Source organism: Rhea pennata, chromosome 14 (genome assembly GCF_028389875.1).
Source record: "Rhea pennata isolate bPtePen1 chromosome 14, bPtePen1.pri, whole genome shotgun sequence".
NCBI classification, from domain to species: domain Eukaryota; kingdom Metazoa; phylum Chordata; class Aves; order Rheiformes; family Rheidae; genus Rhea; species Rhea pennata.
This window is the reverse complement of record NC_084676.1, coordinates 15,148,169-15,171,021: the sequence shown is the minus strand read 5'-3', so window position 1 is coordinate 15,171,021 and position 22,853 is coordinate 15,148,169. Positions and strand designations below refer to the sequence as shown.

The window sequence follows — 22,853 nt, the reverse complement described above, 5'->3', positions numbered from 1 at the left end:
GCAAAATAGGTTTAAAATGAGACTTATTTGATAAAGTGGAGTATGGCTTGTTGATAGGAGGCAGAGAAGAAGCCCTTGGGACTATTGTAAAAAACTTTATTGGTAATAAACTGTCACTTTGCATTTCATTTGACTTAGAAAAGTGCTTTGTCAGCAACTGATCTTCAACTGCAAAGCTATTTAGTATGAAAATAATTTTGATCATTAGTTCAGTTTATATAATATTTATTAGATTCTCCAGACTGTCTTCAAATAATAACCTTTGCTTTTTTTTAATTACTTATCCCTGAGAGCGTATTACTTTCACTATTACAATTGTGCATGTATACAGTCTAAATAAGCAGAACACTAGCTGCTGTGCCAAACTGTCCTTGCTAGCCTCAGCTCTGTAACTCTTAGTCTGTGTTTCCTCGACAGGATGTCATTTCTGTCTGCCTTCCGTGCAGCCTGACAGTCTTCAGATCCCATCTTTTCAATGAGAATGTTTCTGAGAATCTGTCTCATCTTTCCTATTTAAACAGCCTCTGTTTTGGTGATCTTCAGTTCCTCCTTCAGTACTTCTGTTGGTCGTTTCTGCTTCTTTCAGTTTATTCAAAATCATTTTCACCTCTCAACATTTTAGCAGTTGTCTTCATCTTCTATATATTTTCCAAAACAACAACAAACAATGAAAATATCATTTCTTGCCAGGTTCTACTGATACTGGTGTCATATCAATGTTCTGATGCTATCTTCTAGCACTTGGATACATAGGTTCTTAACTTGTGTTCCAGAGATTGTGGGGCCCTCCACGCCTGCCTTCCCCCGTGGCTTTCATGTCACGCGTTCGTGATACCCGTCTGTGACCTCCTGAAAGTGCAGAACGGCCATTTCTTGCAGCTCCTGCACACACCAGCTCGTGAGCACGGGGAGATCGGCACTTCAGGCCTGTGGTCCTCAAGCAGAGCATGGCCAGGCCAGGTGTGTCCTTCTGAGGATTTGGCTGCTAAACTTTCAATGATCTGTTATGTGCTCATGGAGATTTTTGTAGTACTCACTTTGGCCAAATTGGGCCCTCCCCCCCGCCATCTCACACCAGCAGCAAAAGACTGAGCAACCGTTGACATATGCCAACTTCAGCGCTTGTTTCAAAGGAAAAAGAAGAAATTCACTTTCACTGGAAATTCACACCAGCCACATTTTATTCCTCATGCTATTCTAAAAAATGGACTTGCAGAAGTGGGGTGGGAGGACAGATGCTCACCTTAAGCAGTAAAAACAAAGGAGATTTTCCCAAATGGCTAAGTTTTAGCACAGCAGCAGGAGACATTTCAGGGTTGTTGTGTTGGAATGAGTCCTGTGGCCTGTCTTACAGGGTTACCTGTACTGTTAATAGCTGTGAAGGAGGAAAATCTAATTCACTATTAAAACAGCGATCCACCTGTCTTCCTGCAGAGGAGTGTAAGTTGTCTGATGTCTCATTCAGCTGTTGCATTTGCTATTTGATTTGACAGTAAGCCCTTTGGGGCAGAAATATTATCCAATTTCATTACTGAGTGCTACAGTTCATGGGTCTCTAAACCAGAATTTTTGAATGCTTTAACTGGATATTGGTATTTAGCATGAGCATGTTACCAGCCTGCTTTGGAAGGGGCAGAATGTATTATGATCTACAGTGATAGTGATATAGCAAACACAACATCTATTTTGTTATTTTACTAAGAAACAGTTCTAAGTATTTGAGTTTTATCTGCATAAGCTCCTTTAAAAACAGGCTAGCCTTACTGATTCCATTAATTTGATGAGAAGCTGTGAGAAGGAGAAACAAACCTCAGGTTATAAAATAGTCTGCAGGGACTGGAGAAATAAGTCTTTACTCCTGAAAAGAGGCACATCCCTGTGCCCTCTCCACAGTTACACCTTGGAATGTCCAGCTAGAATTTGTCTTTTCCCCTTTGCATACTGAGCCTTAGGAAGTTTGTTATGCAACTAGTAATTATCAGGACTTTTAACCTTCTTAGGTTAATGGCAGCAGAAGTCTAAGTGGACATTAGTGACTCTTGGAATTGGTGGGCATAGTGTGTACTCTGAATACTGTGCAAGAAGTCACTCTGATTCAAATAGAGGGAAGTGGAAGCAGAGCAGGAGGCATCTTTGAGGAAAATCTATGGCCAGGACAGGTGGAATATATGGGAGGACAAAGAGCATCTTTAATCCCTTTGCAGTAACCCCTCTGACCAGCCTGGGAAAAACTTGTACAAGGTCATAGGGGGTGGCCCACATGTTGCTCCTCCCTGGAGGAAGGCTTCTCTTGAGCAAGGTCTTGCAGCTTGTCAACAGCTTCTTACTGCTCTTTGGGAAATGCAGCAGCACCTCGGCAATATCTGTGAGCTATTGAAAAAGGAATGCCCTAAGCTATTTCTGAGTGTCGTTAGTATGTGTATGTGATTTGTGAAAAGTAGGCTGTTAATGGCCTTAGTATTTCCTGCTAAATAAACTTCTTGCAAAAATATCAACCTTGGCCTTCCATTGAGATGGACAACATTTGGTATTGCTCCAGAGAGAGCATGCCTTTTTGGCATTTATAAAACAGTATTTCATGTTTTCAAGTAGGATATTAATAATTTCTTATTTATGTTGAAGTGATGTAAGATGAAAAATTAATGTGGATGTTGCTTTCTGTTCCAGGTTTTGCAAGCTAGTTATGCCTCTGATGTACATGGTCTTAAATGCAGTTAACGTTTTCTTTTGAGCTCTAGTTAACTTCCAAAATGAGGTACTATAAACTGACATTGTAAATACCTGACATAGCATTTTCAGTTTGCTAATGTTTCTTTCATTGCATATTCTGACGAGTCATTATCAGCCTTATTACAGGAAAGAGAAGGTCCTTTGATGTGGTCCGAAACTTTGCCTGTAGACATTTGTGTAGTAATACTTCTCTCCAGTGATTAAAACATGAGGTGGAAAGCTGGAGATTTGAGTCATTTACTCACGTCCTAGTCTTAGATTTCTTCTATCCCTTCTGTTCCCTCTGTCTACACAGCTAAAGAGAAATTAATATTTCTTCAGGAGGCTATTAAGCTTTTAGGGGATTCTGGAGACACTTCTGATAAAACAGTAAACATGTAAATGATCTTAAACATTGGCTTGTGAAACGGGAAGTTGTGTTCAAAGACTTAGCACAGAGATGGATGGATGGTTTGACATGGGTATGGGTTTGGAGATGTTTGCAGAGTCGCCTTCTTTCACTGTCCTTCTCTTCAATGTGAAAACAAGTTGTTATCGCTGAGTTTGTTGTTTCTGCTGTCCAGCTAGGAAGGACTGTCTCCAGGGGTAGTTGTTTTAGGCTCGTAGGATCTCCATCTCTTTAGTCTCTTCCCTGCTGTTCTTGTCTGGGGAGGAATGGTATGTTTGGAGGCCCTCTTGGGCAAAGAGGGAAGCAAGGGATGGTGTGGGAGGACTGGCCGGTCGCAGTTCTCAGCTGTGCAGCTGGGCAACTTGGAGATGGGGCTGTGCACAGAAACGCTGCCGTGCCCAGGGACGGCGGGAAGCGCCTTTAACCCGCTTTCATAATTAATGTTTGGGGAGGAGGAAAGGCCCCCGCGGGATACATTAGCATTCACTGAATGTGCGTGCAAACAGATGTTACCTTAAGTAATACGGAAGAGAAGGTGCCCACTGACCCAGATTTATCACGTTGTCCTGTTCAGTCTGTCTGAAATTTCCACGCTCCGACTGCTAAGCCTTAATAAGGAAACAATTCCTTGTTTAAATGTTCTAGCGCGTACGCTTTCGTGTACGAGACGCGTTTAACGCGTGCAGTCCAGCGTGCCGGGGCTGCTGCTGTCACCGGTCCCGGCGGAGGCGTCCTGAGCTGCTCGCTCGCGTGTGCGCCGCCGAGACCCGGCCTGGCCACCGCTGCGCGCTGCCGGGAAGCGCCGTGCTTCGTAAACACTTGGCTGTGCTGTCCTGCGAACCCGTTAAACGGTCAGCGCTTCTTTGAAAAGCAGTCTCGTGGAAGCGATCCCGTGGACACAAAAAGCAGTAAGAGTCTGTGGTCCCTGGAAAGGGCTCCGTTTCAGAAGTTTGTTGTTGTTGGTGTCCGCGTGGGATACGGAACAGCAGCCGGAGCGACTGCGCGTGCGCCGTGCAGTCGTCGTCTGCTGCTTCGGGTTGCTGCCCGGCTTAGTTGCCGTGCAGATAGGTCCTCTGCTGCGTTCTTCTCTAATCTGAAGAACGCTCGAGCCTTCTCGTGTTTGGAAACGTCACCTTGTCCTCAAAAGTTCTTTTACGTATCGTACTTTCAACGACTTAAGTCTCGGCTCCTCAAGCGGGAAGGTTATTCTGAATTATGCATTGAAGGCGGTGCTGCTTTGGTTGCGTAAAGTCAGATTGTGTAAGGGGGCAAGCTGTGACCCCGCGTCTGTGCCTCGGTCTCCTTAGAGACCGTGAGAAGCTGAATGCTCTCCGCAAAGCCAGACACCCGTGGTCAGCCCCAGGAGCCGGTTCATCTCAGCGTCGGGCTTCTGCGACGTGGGTGCTCTTCTGAAACGGAGCTGGGTGCGTCTGTGGCAGAGGAAATCAAGGAAGAGAGACTATTTCAAGAAAATGCTGTCTTTGCAAATATATATATATTTTTTTCACGTACTATTACAGCATACCTGAAATTAATATTTCCAGTGTATCGAAACCAAGCGTTCTCAGTCGTGGCCCCTACCCACACGCGCTGCTCTTGCACTAAAGAGCTATAGTGAGTCCTATAAAGTAAAAATGGTTGGTATAGGTCTAGAGTTAAGACCTGTGAAGAATATTTGGATGCTAGGTGATTATTTTTTCCATTTAAATCTGAACGTGGGAGTAAGGCTGAGGAGGGATAAAGTTTTTTATTAGTTGTAGCGATCTCCGCTAGGGAGCTTTTTTTTTTTTTTTTTTTTTTTTTAAAAAAAAGGGAGGGGGAGGAAGGGGACCTAGGAAGAGGGAGCATTGGGCACACTGGGGTACTCCGTGGACTCCACTTCTGCAAGTTTACCTGCCTTTTAGGACCGTTTGGTATTCATCACCTAGCTTTTATGATCTTCCTCATATAAAGGCTGTTTATTTTCAGCTACAAGCACCCTTAAATCTGGTTTAACTGTTGAAGGGCATTTTGTTTCCTCTGGAGACAGTTAAACTGCGTATTCAAGGCTTTGTGGTCTTGAGCCGTGGTGAGAACTGTTCTTGTGGTTTGTCGTTGTGCTCTTCCCCATGCTGTTGTCAGTCCCATTTCAGCAAGAGTCTTAACTGCCAGCAATAGGTTTAAATACATGGATTTAACTATCACAGGGAGAAACTATTCCTGGTGCATGCTGAAGTTTGTTCCCTGTTTTTCCCCTTTTAATTCAGACAGTCCTTCCCAGGGCCTGTGTTGTGTTCCACAACTGGATAATTGATTTGTGGTCTCCACCCAAAAAAAAATTAAAAAGATTTTTTGGATAGTACAGTTCTAACATTCCTTTTTGTAGAACAGTAAAGTTCAGTTTTATACACTTGGTCTCTATCACAGCATTAAAATGCTTATTAAAATTTATGACTTCAGAACCAGTGTCTTCCATTTTTCGCACGTGAGCTATGGCAGAAAACCCCAAGTGCTGGACTGCTTCAGGCCCCGGAATATGTTTTACACAGATCTTAGTGACGGAGTGTAGTATATATGTAGGAAAGAGGCGTTTGCACATCCTGCTCCCAGGCACCTCTGGGCCCTGTTCTCAAGACAGAAGTAGAAGTAAGCCCTTACTCCTACAAATGAAGCAAGTAGAGAAAGGTTTTAGCACATTCTTAGCAATGCTCTAAATCAAACTGAACAGGTAGTTTTAATGCAACAACATTAGACCTATGTGATTATTTTAAGTGGCTATTGCATAAACATTGCTGCAGTTAAAATGAAGCAAGTACTCCTGTGTTTACCGTAGAAGTAACCGCTTATTAAAATTTGACCGATTCCCGGATTATTGTTTAGCAATTTCTGAGCTTGTTAACGATTCGAGTCTTTGTACTTGTTATTCTATGTATATTTATTTTGAATTAAAACTCTTTTAAAAAAAAAAAAAAAAAAAAGTAGAAAAGAGAGAGACTGGAAAAAGATGCTTAGCATAAAACTCTTATTTAAGGGAGGGTCACGTTTGTCACATGGTGCTGGCAGGACTGATGCTGGGAAGGAGACCCTGGGGCAGCATCCTGATGTTCATGTAATGCACTTGTTGCCGGGCTGCTGCTATCCCCCCTCTGTCCAGGTCCCATGTCGCGCAGCAGGGTGATGCTCAGGGAGTTACGGGACATGTGGAGACGTGGGTAAAATCAACTAGTGGGAGGTAATGCTGTAAATTTGCAAGGAGGTGGAAAGACAGAGGAGGTTGATGTCTTGGAGAGGGTGAAGAAAAGGATCGTGATTGCCAGAAAGTCAACTTTTATTGTTTCAAGCTTAATGAGCAAAAGAGTGCTTCAGGAACTTAGTAGCTTTGTGTTTGTTTATTTATTTATTTTCCTTCCTTCTTCTGCCCCACAGTTGCTCTAGGTCGTAATCAGCCCTTGAAAAAAGAGAAACCAAAATGGAAAAGTGATTACCCCATGACAGACGGACAGTTGCGCAGCAAGAGAGACGAGTTTTGGGACACAGCGCCAGCTTTCGAAGGCCGCAAGGAAATCTGGGATGCCCTCAAAGCTGCCGCACACGCGTTCGAGAGCAACGATCACGAACTGGCACAAGCAATCATTGATGGTGCAAACATAACACTACCGCATGGTAGGTTCTCCTAAGGCGGATGCGGCCTGTGAAAAGCATGGCAGTAGGCTATGCCAAATGCATTTTTAACCTGGAAAAAAACAGGTTCACACACACGCACGTGTGATATTTTTAAATAGCTGTATTTCAGAATGCACAAATTCCACTTGACGTTTCAAAGGAAAATTGTGTTACGGTGTGGAGGGACCAACAAGAGCTAGCTTTTTTTATGGTAACTTGGATTTGAATGCATGATCTGTTATGAGGTATTAGTGCACAGCTTAAGTATCTGATCTCTGTCAACAACACTCTTGACTTTTCATAATCTCTTGAAACACCTGGATTTTCTAAGGTACGATTTTGCTACGTTTTTCACTTTGTAACTCAATAGAGTTTTTGCTGGTGGTGTGGGTTCTTTTTGCCACTCTGCATGTTTTTTTAACGTTCTTTGCTAAAGAGTATGAAAATTTTTCCCAGAAACTTGGGGCTAGCATGAGATCTTTGAGATCTTGTACAACATGCATGGTAATTGCTTATCCTTTCAGGTTCTCTCCCTTTTGCTCTGTTGTTCTGAATTCAGGTTGCTCCGCATTTGTTTTCCCCATCTCTGCCTCTCTGAAGTGAATCACTTCCCTTTATGCCTGGGAGAAATACAGTGCCAATTCTTTATTGGAAAAAAAAAATCAAATGAATTTATAGCTTCAGTAACCTGAACCTATCAATGTGCAACTTCAAAAATGTATAAAGGAAGGCTAAACTGAAGCAGATGTGTGTTCTGGTTAGGCTTTCCTTGGAGTCGCCTGCTCGAGGAGGGGCATGAAGAGCTTTCCACCAAATGGTGGACTGGTTGCAGACACGTGGACCGAAGTGTTGTATAAAAAAACACTGTACATGTGCTGCCTAAGGTCTCCTGGGAGGAGGAAAGGATGATTTGAAAAATCCTGTACTTTGCTGTCTAGGTGACTAATGTTTGTGAGGTTGACTTCTCATAGTGCCTTTTTCTTCCTTTTTCTTGGTTTAGGACCTGAGTTTCCTGAACAAGTCATGGTAGATCATGTATTCAGTTTGGAAAGAGGGGGTAAATTTTTGTCAGTTACTTTGAGGGCCATCTGTCTTTTCCTGTAGCCTGTCCTACACTTAAATGTAAAGCACTGCTAGTAGTTGTGGATCAGGGTATTGTTTTTTTCTCAATACTGTTCAACAGAATTAGATTTCTTTTTAAAATGTAGCTGAATGTTGGAAACCTTTATCATTGTAATATGATGTAGCTTTTTCATAACTTATGAGCTGTAACCTTCCAGATCATTCGTTAGGATCATTTGTTTTCAAGGCAGTTTATATTTTGTTCGTTTTACTGATACAAGTGAGTTGTTGATCGTGGGCAATTATGCATATGGAAATGATTTCTCTAGTAGCTGTAGTTTTTTTTTAAAAAAATGGTCAGTTATTTCCAAAACCTCCTAGTGCCAGGGAAATTTCAGTTCTCCACTTGACAACATTTTGGAGGTTTGGATGACATTTTAGGCCCAGTGAATTGGAGAGAGAAAAATAATTCCTCTGTTATGAGCTAGTATGATTTTTCAAAAAGCTTGTTCTAGCAGAAGTCACTTTAAATTCTGGGGAGTAAACTTTCCAAATGGGTTTGCTCAGTTCTTCAGTTTTCCCTGCTGTCCCTAGCTATGTTCTCTCAGCTGGGTAAGGGAGATATGGAGAGAGGAAGTAGGCTGTCACCATGGTACTGATAGCAGAAGACCTCTTTCTACCTGTGCTTGTCATACCAGGTTTCTTTCTTTGCAGTAGTTCATAAAACTGGTCGGAATCTGGAAACTTCGTAGTTTTATATATCAATGCTATATTTTAAACAATATTAAATATGTTCTGTGTTCAGAATAGAATATTCTCCTGAATTGATAGTGTGATGGGATTTTTTTCCCCCTTACAAAACATTTATGTTGTCAGAAATATCCTAGAAGAAGGTGGGAATTTTGGCAGCTGAGAAACCATTTGGAGCATCAAGTAACATGGTAGCTAGAGGGATGCTGTATTCAGAAATGTCTGGCAAAATGGATAACTGAAATGACTGATAAATCTAAGTCACCATTCAGATAATTGGAAATAATGAATATCTCAGAGACTGAGTATTTGCAGACCTAAAATAGCTGGTGCCTTGTTTGGCATTTCCTTTTAGTTTAGTTGCTAAGGCAAAAGTGGTAGTGGTCAAGAGACTTAATGCTATATATGGGGTAACTTTAACAAAATACAGATTGCCTTCCACCATGATTTCTTATTGTTTATATGAATTATTCCCTAGATTAGCTTTCAGCTTAGCATAAAGAATTACCTCTTAGTCTGTGAGTGTCCATCTTGCACTATGAGGGTCTGATTCTCATTATGACTGTACGTTGCCACCATACAAAAGACTTATAGAAACATGATTGTTTTGATAAAGAAGAACTTGAATCACAGAGCATGCTGTTGCAGTGAGAGGGAGATCATTTGTATAATGTGGTTGTGGAATATGCCAAGACCCTGGTAATGAGCTCTTTTGACAGTATTAGATTATGTATTCAGTTTAAATGTTGCACAAGTGTACATATGAACAACACTTCCAGAGGAGATGTTAAATTTACAGCATCAAGTCATGCACAAAAGCTGTTTGACATGTTAGTTCTCTACTTCCCGTCATTAGAACAGCATAACAACTTGTGATTGCGGAGGAAGATTTTATCCGAGTGGGAAAGTTGAAGCATTTGAAGTGTGCTTGGAAGAGGATGTCTTTGGATTTTGGGACAGACTCTTGTGTGTCCGTGCACTTTACCTATGAGAAAGGAGGATGTGCAGTAGATAGTTTGGACTCTACCAAGTTTTGAGAATAATGTTTCTTAGTTTCTTGGCTAACTGCTTATTAAGTTCAGAGTTTCAGGCTTTAGGTCCCAGCAGGTCTTGTTTGCAAGCAAAAATCTGAAACAGAAAGGTAATTCAGCCTGAGGAATTTAGGATGAATGCTGTGCTCTGCAGATTAGCTCTTTTAATTTTGTCATGTGTAGTACTTAAGAGGAAAGAAATACGTGCACTCTTAAATTTTGGCTCTTCATCAGATAATATGGTTGGGGGACCACCAGCTGATGGCAGACTGGTGCCTGAGTTCGATGGCCCACATGCAGAATATTCAAAACATTTCAGAAACAAGGCTGGAATCAAAATTGTATTAGAGGCTTGCCAAAACCAGGCCTGGCCTTCGAGGTCAGATTCCCAACACAGTCTAGAACTTGAGAATATTTTGAATATTTATCCTAGGATGATCTTGAGTTTAGCAATGTGGGGGTATTTTCTTGTTTGTTTTTTTTCCTCCCCTTCTACTCAAAAGATGGAGTTACTCTTTTATCCATCTTTCTGCCTTCCTGCTGGTGATACTTGTCTTGTGCATCAACGACTTGCATAATTTTCTGTGTTGTGTGACCTTTCTACTACAGAGAAAGCTACTTCTTTTAGAAATTTCTGTATTTCTTAGTCATCAGGCATTGCTAGTGTCATGCATGAATAGGTTATAAATAAAAGCCTTGCATTTATGGGATCAGTAATGACTGTTATCAACAAACTGAGCTGATCTTTGAGCAGGTAGAACAAACACTTTAAAGTGTCCTTGTCCCAAAGAACAAAAAACTCCATATTTCTGTTTGCAAAAACTCAAACTGGGAACCAAACACTTGCAGAGCCTCCTTAAATACTACATACAAAGCCTACGCAGCACTCAGGCTCATCAGAAACCCTGGTAGAAACTGCTCAGGAATGCCGGGATGTCTCCTTGGAGTTCAGGCTTTAGGGGAGAGCGTGCTGCTCAGGCTAGGCATGACAGTGCTCTGCAATTCCTCAAAGAAAGTAAGCGTTTAGGAAGGTGGAGAGTCATCGTCACCGAAGCCAAGGGTTTTTTCCCTAGCCGAATAGTTTGGCATGTAGCTCTGACATTTTTGTGCATGAAAACTTGTATTTGTGTGTGTGTGGGGGGGGGGGATTGATAGATGAGAACGAGATGCTGTTCCTTTGATTTTTCCTTAGTTCATCAATATTTCTTAGGTAAACTCAGCAACATCAATTAGGGTAAATTGTCCTTACCTTTATTGAAAAAAGAAAAGCCATATTTATATCCATTTTCTCTTCTGAAGAAATAGCTCTGCTGCAAAATGATGCAATGGATTGTTAACGTAAGGCTAGGGCATTTCCTCTTGTGTCTTTAGTATGTGCACATCTGAGGCTTAAAAAAAAACCCAGCTATATTTTAACTATCCCATGGGGCAAGCACATTGTGTACATATTCAAACTGTGTATTACTCTCAAAATTAAACCTTGCAGGAAGTGAAGGGCTGAGAATAGAGGGCTGGGGAGGGAGCAGGGAATGATAGAAGTTTACAGATATAGATACTAGCCTAGCAGATGCTGCAAAAGTAAAATTACTCTTTCATTCCAAAACCCCATAGGGAACTGAGGAATAAAACCACATCTTTCTAACATTGTGTTTTTTTTTTTTTTTTTTTTTTTTGGGGGGGTGGGGGGGTTCGGCCAGATACCTTACTTGTATAACCTGTGTGAGGAAACCTATAAGCAATTTAATTTTTCTAATGGATGCCTTCTGCTGTATTCCACAGTTAAAAATAGCACATAAGCAGTATTAAATAAATAAATAAGCTTGTGGGATGGGCTTAGCACTTCTCATCTATCTTGGTGCCTCTGTGGGACGTATTTAAAAATAGAAATAACGTTATCTTCAATTTATACTTTTTTTTCCTTACGTCTTAAAGTAGCACATCCTCAATATTTTATTAATGAGCCCATTTAAATTTAACGAAGAACACTTCTGCAGACTTACTCAGCTATCAAAACGGAGACGTTGGAGCGTGTAGTGGTTCATTAGGGTCTCCAGCTGATGTTAGTGTTGAGCTCAGGTTGTCCTGAAAGCAGTTAAAGCTGACTGGAATCGGTCTGGGTTAGCAGGAGTTTTTAAACTTTCAAGTGGACATTTCCTCCAGTATAACGTAGTTTCCAGTATATTGCATTTAATTCCTATAATACTATTTGAACAATAAGGGGAGCTTTCTGGTAAGCCCAGCGGCTTTCTGTTCAGGAGCAGTCGACTCCTCTGTGCCTTAAAATGCAACCGCTGGAGCTTCAAGTGGACTTTCCCCACGAGCAGTCTTGCTGCATTATTTCTTTGTGTGTAAGCATAACTGTCAGAGTTACTGTGTGCAACACTCATGATCATGAAAAGTGAGGATGGGAGCGTTTAACTTAAATGCTGGGAAAAGTAGATGGAATTAACTGAAGTGCTCTAGTCTTGGGGGGAGCATTTTCTTCCCCTTCCGGGGGAAATACTCAAAAGAAAACAATGTGAAAACAGCAATATAAAAGGAGCGTGCTTGGCCTGTGCCTCTTACCTCCCCCACCCCAGTCCAAATGCAAATTCCTAATTCCAGCAAAATCCTCTGTTCCCTCTTGAGCTGCGGTTGTGCCCCACACTGGTATCTGCTGCCTTTGGGCCCGATGGTTCACTATATGAAGATCAGCTTTTAACGGCTGTGCCTCGGGTACCGCGCTCCTCTGCACGCTGTCTTTCCTTCGGATGCGCTTGGCTTTGAGAGCATGTGCTTGTCCAGAAGAGCACGTTATGTAACCGAGATGTATGGATGTGCCGTCCCCCGGTGCGGGGCCGCACCTGGCTCTGCGGCGACCCTCGGGATGCGCGTGCACCTTGCTGGTCAAGGTGCTGAGCCAGCACCACGGGAGCGCTTAAGAGCATGTGCCTTATAAAGAAAATGACCATCTGTTGTGCTGAAAAACCCATTTTTATTAATGAAGAATTTTGCATGGCTAAACAAGACCTTGAGAGTGCAAGGTGGAGGAGAGGGATGGTGATACCTTAGGCTGGTCAAGCAGCATGATTCCAGGTCAGTGGGAAAGCAACCCAAAACACGAGTGTGTTTGGCGAGGTGTCAGAGTTGCTTTTAGAGTCAATTGCCTTCGTTGTTCACATCCTCCCAGGGAGCCTTTTTGCCGCTTAGGTAAATCCCAGCACCTGCTGGAGAAGTTCTGCTCCTCTGCTCCCTCCCCTTCTCTCATAGATCTCTGGTTTAATCGCCAGAAGAAGGATCGGAGCTTTTATGGAAATGCAAAAGCTGTGCATCTCTGCTCAGACGCGCGGGTTATTAATAGTGGGCCCTTGTGTGCTTTATAGCTGCTTTTCTCTCATAGACTATTCATATGTCACCTTTACTAGAGCTATGCTTTTTTTTTAACTTTGTTCAGCTGGTGATGTTACCTTGTTTCTGTGCTTACCGAGATTATTCAGATGTTTGGGGAAATTTCAGGAGGGTAGACTTTGGCCTGCTCTAGCTTCTCATATGTCTTAGTTTATTTAAAAAAAGAAAAAGAATTACTTTCCAAGATTACACTGGTACAAGAAATGCATGATTTGCTTAAAGCGCTCGTCCCCAGTGTTTGTGTTTGAATGAGCAACATAACCAGTACGGGTGGTAGAGGCAAAACATAAGCAAAATATCATTTCCTTGAGCCTTGTAGAGGTAAGGAGCACAGCAGCGATGGGGAGGCCAAACAGCAGATCCCATCAACATGACTGTTAAACATCCCAACCTACTCCATCCCCACTTACACAAGGAGGGGGTGGTCGTGAAGACCCTCCGTTGCTCTATGAGGTGACCGAAGGTTGCAGATGACTTGGAGCGAGGGAAGTGGAGGGAGTGGATGACAGTAGCTTATTTTTGTAGAAACAGTAACTAAGGATGAAAATAGCATCCCGTGCTTTTATTGAAAAAGAACCAGACAGTTTTCTGCTCTGGAGAGGGAAAGTTAGCTTCCAAGTGCCAGCAGTCCTTTTAAGGCTGTGTCAGCCGTTAGTGGCTGTGCCACTTTGTATTAATTTAGTAAAGAATATTATATAATCACGGTCATATATACTGGTTTCTATTAAGGCCAGATCCTGTGTCACTAAAGGGTTTCTTTAACATCCAGGGTGAAATCAGGCTTCCCTCTTCCTTTTTGTTTTATTAGAAAATACATCCGTTTTTGGTGCTTTTATGTATAATGTAAATGTGAATATCTGCCAAAATCTTCACAGCTATGTGGATGTTAAGGCTCCTCTGTGTCACTCACCTTGACCTCTACTAGCACCAAAGAGATGCTGCCGGTGAACGCTCGTGGTGGGGTGCTGCTCTGAAAGGGCTTTCTGTAAGGGTCCCCGTGTGTGCATCGCGTGTGCTGTTTCAGGAACCTGCAATAATCAGCAATAGCTTAAAACTAGCTGGCAGACAAGCAGATGGAAAAGAAAGCAGTAGAAGATAGTCAGCGGGCTCTCTGGAGTTTGTCTCTAAGTTTGCACAACAGTTCAGAAATATCCACAGCAAAATTATACAGTTCATCTGTAACACTGACCATTCAATATGTATCTCCTTAAAATAAGAAGTACCAAAAATAGAACACTTTTTCTTTGCAGTGCTTTTTGCCTGACAGCTATATTTGGCTTATTAACTGTTATATTGATGAATCTGCACTTGGAGGAATTTGTACAGTAAATTCCACAGTGGCATCTTTAGCTTTTTAAATTTAATGTGATTCTGTAAACTGCTGCCCATTAAGCTGCAAAATTCTTGGGTGTTTTTTTTTTTTCCTCCCACCCTCCCCTGCGAGGCTGCTCTATTCGTTGCTTAGCTGTTGCTGTTGGGTTGAGGATGTAGGGATTGTTTTCTTAGTAGCTTATTTGTCTGAAGAGGCTTTGTAATTGATTGTCATTAGCAAAATAATTTTTCCAATAATACATTATATTGTCTCTGCTCAAATGTAGGACCATGTATTTTTCTATGTGAACACTGAATGGTTGAAATTTGAATGCTTTGGAAATGTCTCTTTAAAATGATATTGAATAGTATTTATAGTGACTGTAGCTGTCTAATTTTAGATTTCAGTAGAGTTACGAAAGCTTTGGGAGGTCTGACTATCAAAGTGTATCTGTCAATATGCTCAAAAATAATACTGGCATAAGCATGCAGACCATAAGAGTTACAGAAATTCTCAAACCTGCTTCTGCAATGAATATAGTAAAATTTAGAATCAAGGCTGCTTAATTATCTTTTTGTACCTAACTCTGCTTACAGTTTTTAGTTCTAGGGTAGTTTCGGGGGATGGTGGTTTTGTTTTTTCATCAATTAAAAATACCAAAAATGTAAGGGATTTCAGCAAGAAATACTAGTATCTTGAGAGGAACCAGGCTAGCTGCTTTTATCTAAGATAACAGTGAGCATGCATTAGGGAAGTGCATGCTAAATTTCTTTTTTTTTTTTTAACACCATTATCTATTTTGAAAAGTTGGTGACGTCAAGTTTCTTCCTCAGTTTTACCTTTGTTAAAATGGTTTTATGAATAAATTTAAAGCCTAGCTTTCACTAAAACTGTATCAGGACTGTTTTAGTATCTTCTCTTGCCTTCATCTGTGAACAATATCAAGAGATTCTTTGAAAAAAGCATAGCGTGCTGCGGTGAAATCTAAGTTTGTGGTGCCTCTCTTGAATGTTGGCTGCTTTGCTTGTTGCATTCTCATTAGCACATTTCTCTGCAGCACTGTCACGGTGCTTTATAAATGAGGATGTGACAAGCGTGAGAAGAGATGCTACCATCGAACGGCTTAGCGTTTGCTCTCGTTGCTGTAGCCAGAAGAGCAGAAGCTCTCAGCTGACACAAAGCGGGGCTCGCCGGGTGCGCAGAACCGGTCTTGGGGAACAGTTCTCTTTACACTCCCTTTTCCCCTCTCTTTCCTCCTTGAAAAGACATCTGGATGTCAAGAAAATTCTGAAAACACTCTAGTGGTTTTGATCCTGCTCAAGCACAGTAATTGCTTTTTATTTAGTAGACTCTGTCTAAATTAGGACTCTCCAGGCTGGGAGAGCCGCTGCCGCTGGCTCCTCACAGACCCACCACAACCCACGTTCCCACAGCAACCCCAGACCAGGAGCGCCTTCCTGGCGGTGCCGGTCCATCCATGCCCCCCATCTCTTGCCTCTGTGCCTCTCAACCTCTTCTGCATATGGAAATTCTGCAGTCGAATTTGTTTAATTTGTGCCCTGAATCTGTGTAAAAGTTTGAAAGGTAAAGTCTATTATTACACTAGCAATTGCACCTTTTACCATCCTTCAGAAGGGAAAATAGGAATTCAAAAGGTGGATGCAGAACTGCAAAACATTCATATGATTTCTAAAGCCTTGTTTCACGTTCTCGTTTACTACTTTAAGTTGCCATTTGGTTTAACAGCACTGTCTAGTCCATAAAGCCTCCTCGCGTGACTTCCTGTGCTGCACAATCACCAGCTTTAGGTGCATTTTTTTTCACTGGAACTTCAAGGAAGACATGCTCAATTTATAAATATGAGTGAGAAAACAGCTCTTCCTGTTACTTCAGTTACTAAATGCAGATAGTTACTTCAGTTTGTGGAAGCTTACCTAAGCAATAAACTTGTTTACCTTCCCAATGAAAAAGCACAAGTTTACAGCAAGAATTTACAAACTACAGCAGAGTAAAAACACTTTCTTTCATCATATCCACTTCAGAGCTGATAGTTGAAAGCTTTCTAAAAATCTTTTATTTTATTATATTTAATTAGAATTCTGAATACTTGAGCTTTTGCTTACTTTGATTACCCATTTGCCTTTCGATACACTTCTGGAGCAGAGGGGCAGGGAGAGATTAAATTGGCATAACCCAGTCCTGCATTGACCTGGAGTGTCATGGCCAGTTGTTTCTACTGTTCAGCTATGTTCTCTTTTTTGATAGTTTTTTGCTCCTTTCCTTACTCTAAAAGGATTTGTGCAAAACAAAAAATATGACTGTGAAGGAAATGGTGAGTTGCCTGTAAGACACAAAATGAACTGGGAAGAGAAACTCTTGTTTTTGTGAAATGATGCCCTTCTAAATCATAGAGGTATCTGTAGTTGACTTCTTTCGTGTGATAGGATTCCGTAATTTATTTTTACTTGAATTCAGAGGAGGGATGCAAGGATACGGGGAGGTGGTGCTGTTCAGCAAAATGGGGCTACCTGTTTGGCCAGCCGTTGTCTTCATAGCAGTTGGCGTATTTTGGAGAGGAGGGTTCGCTTCCCGAGAACATCTGTTATAGGGCCACAGGATGGAGAGCAAGTTCAGTGAACGTCTCTGGTGCCATACCCTCAGGTTGCTTTTAACACACCTCACTTCCCCAACGTGGTTTATAACACAGCTCCAAGCATTGGTCGCACGGTGACTAAATTGATCCAGAGCAGGAGTTAGGAGTGGGGCAACTGCCTGGGCTGGTTTTGCTCTTCAGAAAAGCATCCATATATCCATGGCCTCAGAAGTAGGTGGAGAAGGGATAGATCATGAAGTGCTTTTATTTTCACAATAGGTGACTTGGGTGCATTTCAGAAAGACAAGGATGTTAACTGGCACTGATTTAAAAAGCTACGCACCAGTGAGTCACTCCTTTCCTTCCTCTTCTGCCTTCCCCTAGGCTGAGTGTAACTTCAGGCTTTGGAAGAGCGCTGGGATGCAACCTATGTGGTTGGAAGAACGGTGTTTCACTCGGAGTGTGTGAGAAGTGAGAGGCAGGGATGCTCCAAGAGACGCTTTTTGATTATCATCCGTTGTTTGGCTGTCACTGTGCAGCTTGTGGCTGCGCATTAAATTAAATTAAAACCATGTGTTTGTATAGTATTTCGTATTAGAGGAATGCCTGTTGTAAAAGTGAGCACTCCAAGACGTTTCCGGACTGAAAATTAGAGAAACACCAATAAATTTTATTATAATTGAGAAATTCCATATGAGAAGGCTGCAGCTACAATGCTTACCGCAGTCTATGAACTCTTTTTCTTCTCCTTATCTTCAAAGAAGGAAATAACAGATAGGCCAACATTTGGCAAACATTTTTCCTCTTTCTGCACTGTAACCACTGTGCAAAGCACGTAGAAGAAAGTCAAGCACAGAGATATGTGAGCAGAGAATGAGGAAGAAGTAATTAATCAATGCAGTAATAAAAGATAATATTTGGAATTGGGTTAGCAAGTCATAAGCTTATCACTACCACAGCGCTTTTATTACAACAATGCACCTTTTCTGTTACTTTAATTTTATTTTCTGATATCTTTAAAATTCTAGATCATTGTGTGGGATCACTTCCTGCCTCCCATTTGGTTTAAGCTAATATGGGCAGGTACACAGACACCAGCCAGCAAGTGTGTATGTTCACTATGTAAAATAAACCTTCAGAGACCAAGTAATTTTATATGGATTTAAATAATGGGCTACTGTGGAATGTGGCGAGAAGACCCCATCTTTTTTTTAGTGAATTGCTTGAATTTCTTTGTGCCGCTGTGGCCTTCATTAATCCTGGTGGCCTTTTGATGTGTGTGACTTCTGTGGTAGCTTTCTCCTGTATCAAGTGTTTTCAGCAGGACCTGAACCGACTTCTTTTGCTGCTTCTTGCTGAGCATGTTGACGCTAGTGAAGGAAGCAGTATGCTGTTGGGCAGGTCGAATTGGAGAGTTGAGAGGGCTGCTACTAACCTTGAAATCAGATGTTTTCTCGAAAGTCTCTTCTGTCTTGAGTTACAATTCAGATGATTTTTTTTGTTATTTCTGCTCTGTTTAAAATAGATACACAACGTCCTTTCAGAGGGACACGATTTCCATGTTTTCTTCAAACGAAGCACTGAATCAAATCACCAGGATGTAAAGCAGTTGTGGCTGACTGAAATATTTATATATCTAAGTGCAGGTTAAAAACTATCAGCTCTTCAAATAAAAACCCACTTATGGCTACATCCTACAGTTGTTTTCTTGAAATATTTTTAACTTCTGCTCTCGCTTTTTTGAAAGGTATTTTGAGGAGCTTCGTCAACATAATTGCTTGGACTCTCCTCAAGTCTCTTCCTCTGGTAGCATATGCCTGTCTGTTTCCTGTCTTGGGTTTCAGCTTGCCTTTTCTGCTGCGGTGAGGAGGGCTGAACTACGCTGTTTCACTACAATATTTTTTTACATTAGTGTATGACCAGAAAAGCACAGCTAACTCATCACAGAGGGGAGGGAGAAAAACAAAACAAAAAACCCTCTACCTTGTGGCCATTCGATGCTCAAAGTAAACCACTGAGAGCCGTATAAACGCCACCTTCTCTGCAAAAGGTGATATTCTGAGGCAGTTTTGCATGGTTCTGCAACTGACGGAGAAGTAGAGCGTTTTGCCCCCAAATTCGTGTTCCTGAAGTCTTCCCTGGTAAGGTGCCTCCCTTACGTAAATGGAAGGGCTCAGCCAGGCCTCCGTGTTTGTCGTGTCCTCCATGTCTGTGAACACCCTACTGCTCCTCCTGCACGTTCTCCAGCTGACAGGGGCAGAGACACCTGCCGTCTGCTGTTCTGGCTTCGGGAAGTTCAATAAGAGGAAGGTGGTATCTCTTCTCCAAGACCAAGGCAAGATTGTTATGGTCAGAAGCGTCCAAATCACAGAGGAAGGTTCCACTGAGCTTCTCTGCTCTTCAGCCTCTTAGGGACAGATGATGTCTGAAGAAGATCCTTATTTCTTCTATGTTAGAAAGAACCTGCACGGTACTAACCTGCAAGCAAGCCTAAAGGAGATGCTTTAATACCTGGGAGGCATATTGGTTATCGCCAGGCTTTGGTGGTTCTGCGGGACGGGCTACGGGAACCCCTGACGTGGAGCTGCCGAGGGGACAGCTGAGTGGATGTGATAAGTAAGGGAGTATCGGAGCCTGACAAAAGCACACGATACACACCGCTTCGCCTGGTGAAATCTGGATTTGCTAGTGAGGGAAAAAGTACTAATTTCTAGAGAATATATTTTTCTCCTTAGCACCAGCATGCTTTGTGATACTGTAGCTTGAAAGGATTAAAGCCCTAAGGGACTTCTGAATCATACCTAGAAAGAAACTGAGTTTGTTTAGACCTAGAGTCAATAGCTGACTTTTCCCATTTCTCAGTGGTATTTCCAGCAATGTGCTTTGCTGTTCTGATGGTACACTTTTAAGGCTAATATGGAACGTAGTGCACACTAAGCGCAAGTGATATTTGTTTCACAGCATTGTTGCAAATAAATTTGCAACAAAACAAAGTGCTACATGCTTTGACTATTTGTCGTTATATAGAAATAATGAGATCTCATGCTTTCTTTTTGTTCTACAGTAACTGTGAAGGCTTTTGTAGAAGTTCATAGCTGTAGCAAGGCCTCGAATTATTAACCTGTCTTGGCTTTCACAGTCTGTGCAGATCCCGAAAAGTCTTTGGCAGATACATGTTTAAGAGAGAATATAGCTCTGAGTAACATGAAATGTTCTACGCTTAGGCATAATTAATATACTTTTTATTATTCAAGTTATAAGTAAAGTATTTTGGTTTGAAAGAGCAACATCTTGGAGGTGAAGAGCACATTACACTAAATAAAGCAATACTGCAGCCTTCTGTCACTTCACATCTCTAACTGAGCCTCTTCCCCTCCTTTTCAAAAAGCTCTGTGTTGTAGTTTTATTTTAGGATATAGATACTAATGTAGGATTGAACTGAAGCCTTTAACATTTTTGCTGGTTAGCCTTGGATACTGAGCACATACGTGCTCATCATGTCAACACAGGGATATGAGCAAGTTTGGAAGCAGTAAGAGGAAAACGATGCAGAACAAACTTATATCCAAGTTGTTCTGTGCTTTCTTTCCATCCCCTACTGCACACAGGTAGGTTGCAAGGTGGGTTGTTGGTTAGTCTCGAAGTGGAAGGTTTTGCATGTACCCTTCTCTCGTGGTGAGCTGATGTGGGACTTCTCCACACTCCATGAAAATACACCTTTGCTTTTGAGCCTGGTCTCCTCCATCAGAGAAGCAAGAGGGTGAACTTTTCCTCAGGGTGCCTAGGCGATATGAGACAGTGCAAGGTTAAAGGACAAGTCCTGTGTACCTGGTGAGGTTAGTCCTGAGCAAGGGTAGAGCTGTCTTTGCATTTTGTCTTGTTTGGAATGGAGTGCGGTGGGCTCTGGCACATTTGTTGGGTCGTGAAGGAGTCTGCTGGATCCGTCAATAGGGTCCTCTTGATCTTAGGTGAAGGAAAATCCTCTTAAAATGCAAATAGCAAAGGTCACCGTGTTTGTCTTCCAGAAGTAACTGTAAATAGCAAAATAGCTCCACATGTTAGTGAGCAGAGTTAAATGTTTTATATTTGGTCAATATATAAAATGTCATATTGCATTAATGGACTTAGGCTGTTTATTTCTCAGCACATCTGAAATAATACATTTCCGTTTTTTTTCTGTTGGACACTTTTACAGGTGCATCTCACAAAACATGTTGCTTTTCATAGAAGGATGGAGCCTATCTGTAAATTTAGGAACTGTTGTTTAGGTTTAAGTCAGCTTCTCCCATCTGAATGGCATTTTTCTTCTCCCTTTTCTGAGAGAATGAAACCTGTGAACTTCAAGATCTGATATGTTGTGTTTTCTGGTGGCATTTCTATAACATTGCAGTCAAACATCTGTGATTTCTGCAGCAGGGAGGAGGCTTTTACAAATCTGTTTTAGGAAAGCAGAAGGAAGGGTTTGTAAAAGACTTCCAGAGAAAGCCAAGGTAGAGAAGACTGTAGGTCTTCCTTGTTGGCAAGAGGACAGAAAATGTGATCACTTACATGAAGTGTTGTTAATAACCTGATATCAAGTTTTTCATTTTGACCATACTAGTCGTACAGTTTTGTATCCTAGGTATGCCCTCTTTGTTCACAGGGACACCAGACTACTAAAAACAAAAACTCCATGGAAGTAAAGGCAGTGACAACATCTGTAAATCTGAGTTCCACTTCCATGCATCCTCATACTGAACAGATAGCCTGATCATATAATATTTTGCTAAGATAGCTGTCCACTGAAATGTATGATATGGGCTCAAAAGATCACGATACCATGTTTGCTCTTCCCAGGCCCCTTCCACTTTTTTAAGGAAGATGGATAATGGAGGACTGCAAATGTAAATGAGGAGGGTATACAGAGCAGATATATATATATATATATATTTTTTTTTTGGACTGACCAAAAAAAATGGTTATCCAAGAAGCCTATTTAGACAGATGTCTATTTTAATGAAATGCAAAGCAGAATAGTACATGAATACTTTATTAGTTAAAAGGCTTGTCATCTTTGAACCTCGATGTAGTGTTTTTTGGAAGCTTTTGCCTTGCAATATTAGATTCAAGTTTTACAGAGTGATATCAAAGTGGCAGTACATATGGTATTGCTAACACGACAACTACTGAACATTAATACATAAGTGACTTTCTCAGTCAAGCCTTATTTGGATAAAGAAATTCTCACCAATGGATCTGTTCTAGAGTTTCTGTTGAAGAAGAAGAAAGGAGAAACTTGTCTTAAAGCATTCCTTGATTAACTGACTGATTAGTCCCTGAACTCATAGTTGTAGTTAAAAACTGCTATCTTTGTACTTTCTTCATGTGGTTGCTGTTGTTGATAGTTCGAGTCTAGTTCATAGAATCATAGCATTGGTAAGGTTGGAAGGGACCTCTAGTCATCTAGATCATCTAGTCCAGCCCTCAAGCAAGTGCCCATATGGGGATCAAACCCATGATCTTGGCATTATTAGCACCCCGCTCTAACCAACTGAGCTAAACCTAACCAAGGTATTTCGTGGGAGTCCTTAGCCAGGTTGTGAATTACAGGTGCATGCTGGCCTGGTTGGTGTCGTAGTTGACTATCTCAGCCAGGGGAGTTGAAAACCAGATAAAATGCATACATGTAGTACTTACTTGTGCTCTACTAAACCTGTATCAAGGAAAACTTAACTCTGTTCTGTAAGTCACGTTGCTTTCAAGTTTTATGCTTTCTGATGTAGGTCTTGTTCTCTGGGTTCCTCTATTTCTCCTATAAACTAACGCCATGCCATCCACAAGAAAAGCAAACTCCGTGGGACTACAGAACCTAACTCTACTCACAGGATTGCTGCTGCTGTTGGTCCCCTGCAAAGTGCTCCCCATTTCATAGCTAAAACACAAAATCATTCCCTTTATCTGAGGAAAAAAAGGGAAAGA

General features: G+C 41.6%; 1 protein-coding gene across 1 annotated transcript in view; it reads left to right on the top strand.

The window, feature by feature from the left end:
* Nucleotides 1–22,853, top strand: part of UBTD2 (ubiquitin domain containing 2) — a 53,572-nt gene that overhangs the window by 22,583 nt on the left and 8,136 nt on the right. The window contains exon 2 of the mRNA XM_062587143.1: nucleotides 6,524–6,760. Coding sequence (XP_062443127.1) covers nucleotides 6,524–6,760 — 237 coding nt within the window. The remainder of the gene's footprint in view (nucleotides 1–6,523; nucleotides 6,761–22,853) is intronic.